The sequence below is a fragment of the Lipotes vexillifer genome, unplaced genomic scaffold (genome assembly GCF_000442215.2).
Source record: "Lipotes vexillifer unplaced genomic scaffold, Lipotes_vexillifer_v1.1 scaffold835, whole genome shotgun sequence".
NCBI classification, from domain to species: Eukaryota; Metazoa; Chordata; class Mammalia; order Artiodactyla; family Lipotidae; genus Lipotes; species Lipotes vexillifer.
The window spans coordinates 87,877-89,759 of NW_006774135.1; the positions used below are offsets into that span (position 1 = coordinate 87,877).

Here is a 1,883-nt window from a genome sequence, read left to right on the forward strand (position 1 = left end):
GGCTGGCACAGCCAAGACCGAGGGGGGGGGAGGATAAGGCTTCCTGTCCTCCTCAGAGAACCTACGAGGCTCAGTCTGCTCCCTCCACAGCAGCTGCCAACAACCAAGGCGGGGGGCTTTCCAGTGAGTAACTTTTCAGCAGATCTCTCTCTCCCCCAAACTCCAGACTCACACGTGCAGCAGCCTCTGCACACGTGTTTCAAACCCAAGGCGCGTTTCAAAACAACGCTGAACTTGCAGCTTCCCCCCGAACTTACTCTGCCCACACGCTGCTCTACCTCAGCTGTCGCTAACTCCCCCTTCCCAGGTACTCACGTGAAAGGTAAACCCTCTTTGTCTCTCACACCCAGCATGCACTCTGCCACGAGATCTCATCATCAATACTTCCAAAAGTCTCACGACTCCTTTCAAACCAGCAGCACCTCTCAATTCGCTTGTCCACTCCAGCCCCTTACAGCCTGCTCTCAGCACAGCAAGCGGAGGGACCCATCCTGTTACATGTCACGCGACGCTACTTCACTACTCAAAACCCTAGGATAATTTCCAACTGTACTGAGACGCCATATAAACGGTCTACAATATCCAGCCCCATCACCGTCTCTCCAGCTTCACCTTCTACTACTCTCTTCGAGCCATGCTCAACTCTGCCTAAGGCTCACTCCCAACTCAGGACCTGAAACACCCAGACATTCTTCCCCTACTGCTGCAATTTACTCCCTCAGGTTTCATAAAACGGCCTTATCCACTCCGCCTAAGGCTGCCGCAGAAGCTCCCACCTACGCTCCCTAATCCTCCAGCTCCTTCTGCTTTTCCTTCCTGTCTGCGGCACTTATTTCTTCCACCGCTCTACACGCTGTGGTTTATCCAAGGCCGAGTAAACTCTCCTAGACCAAAAATGAATACTATTCTCCAGCGTTTCCCAACACCGGGATGACTTGGCACAGAGCAGTCACTCCGTAAATACCGGACGGAAGAATAAACAAGCCGAAAGGTCTGGGGGAGAGATCAGAGGTCCCTAGGCCTCAGTCCTGAGGCCCCAGGAGTGGTCAGCACCCTTCTGGTGGGGCGGGCCTGGACGGTTAAGTAGGTTCTGCTTACACACGGCCCGTAGAAGACGCTCCACTCACCTGGCCAAGGGACTCCCACCTGGCCCATCCGGGCTCCGGGCCGCACCGCGCGCCGCCCGCGTCTCCGCCTCTGGGGGTCCTTCGGGCTCCGAGTCGGACTCGGAATCAAAGCCCGAGGCCAGGAACTCGTCCACCGTCAGCTCCGCCAGGCGCCTGCGGGCCATGCCGTTGGAGTCACGACTCCCCGCCAGCCCGGTATGCCCCAGCCCGGCCGCCCCAGGAACACAGAGGCGCAAGCGGAGCCTCTCTGGATGCAAGCGCCCGCCGGGAGGCCTGATCGGAGCCTCAACTCACCGCTTGCGGGTCCACGCGGCCGCCATAACTGCAGGCCCGTAGCGTGCGCCCCACTTCCGGCCCCAGCAGGCCTTGCGCCAGGCGCACTTCCTGCAGGCAACCCCGCCCCTGGCCCCGCCCCGCCGCGCCCCTCCAGGTGGCTTTAAGGTTCTCCAACCTTGGCTGCGGCGGCGTCCAGACGGGAGGGCGCGTTCAGATCTCTTTTTGGGCGGGAGGCGCTCGGCCTCCCAGGGTGGCACGCGGGACGAAAGCTCCCTGCGCAGGCCTGGTTCAGTCACGGCTCCCGCTCGCTTCCGCTGAGGGACAGACTGCGGAGCTCCAGCACCCGGCAGGACTGCGTAGGGCGGAATCCCGCCATTCCGCTCACAAATCTGTGCCGTTTACCAAAAAAGGCACTAATAACGACACAGACCTGGGGGAGGGCCGGGCCGGGTCACCGTCGCCCGGCGCAGCCCGCGGGGC

The 1,883-nt window shown here is 60.8% G+C and overlaps 1 protein-coding gene across 1 annotated transcript in view; it reads right to left on the reverse strand.

Moving 5' to 3' along the window:
- NOC2L (NOC2 like nucleolar associated transcriptional repressor) overlaps positions 1-1,447 on the reverse strand; it is a 12,249-nt gene extending 10,802 nt beyond the window's left edge. The window contains exons 1-2 of the mRNA XM_007448962.1: positions 1,422-1,447; positions 1,128-1,280 (exon numbers count right to left, since the gene is read on the reverse strand). Of these exons, the coding sequence (XP_007449024.1) occupies positions 1,128-1,280; positions 1,422-1,447 (179 nt within the window). The remainder of the gene's footprint in view (positions 1-1,127; positions 1,281-1,421) is intronic.
- Positions 1,448-1,883: the final 436 nt, after the last annotated feature.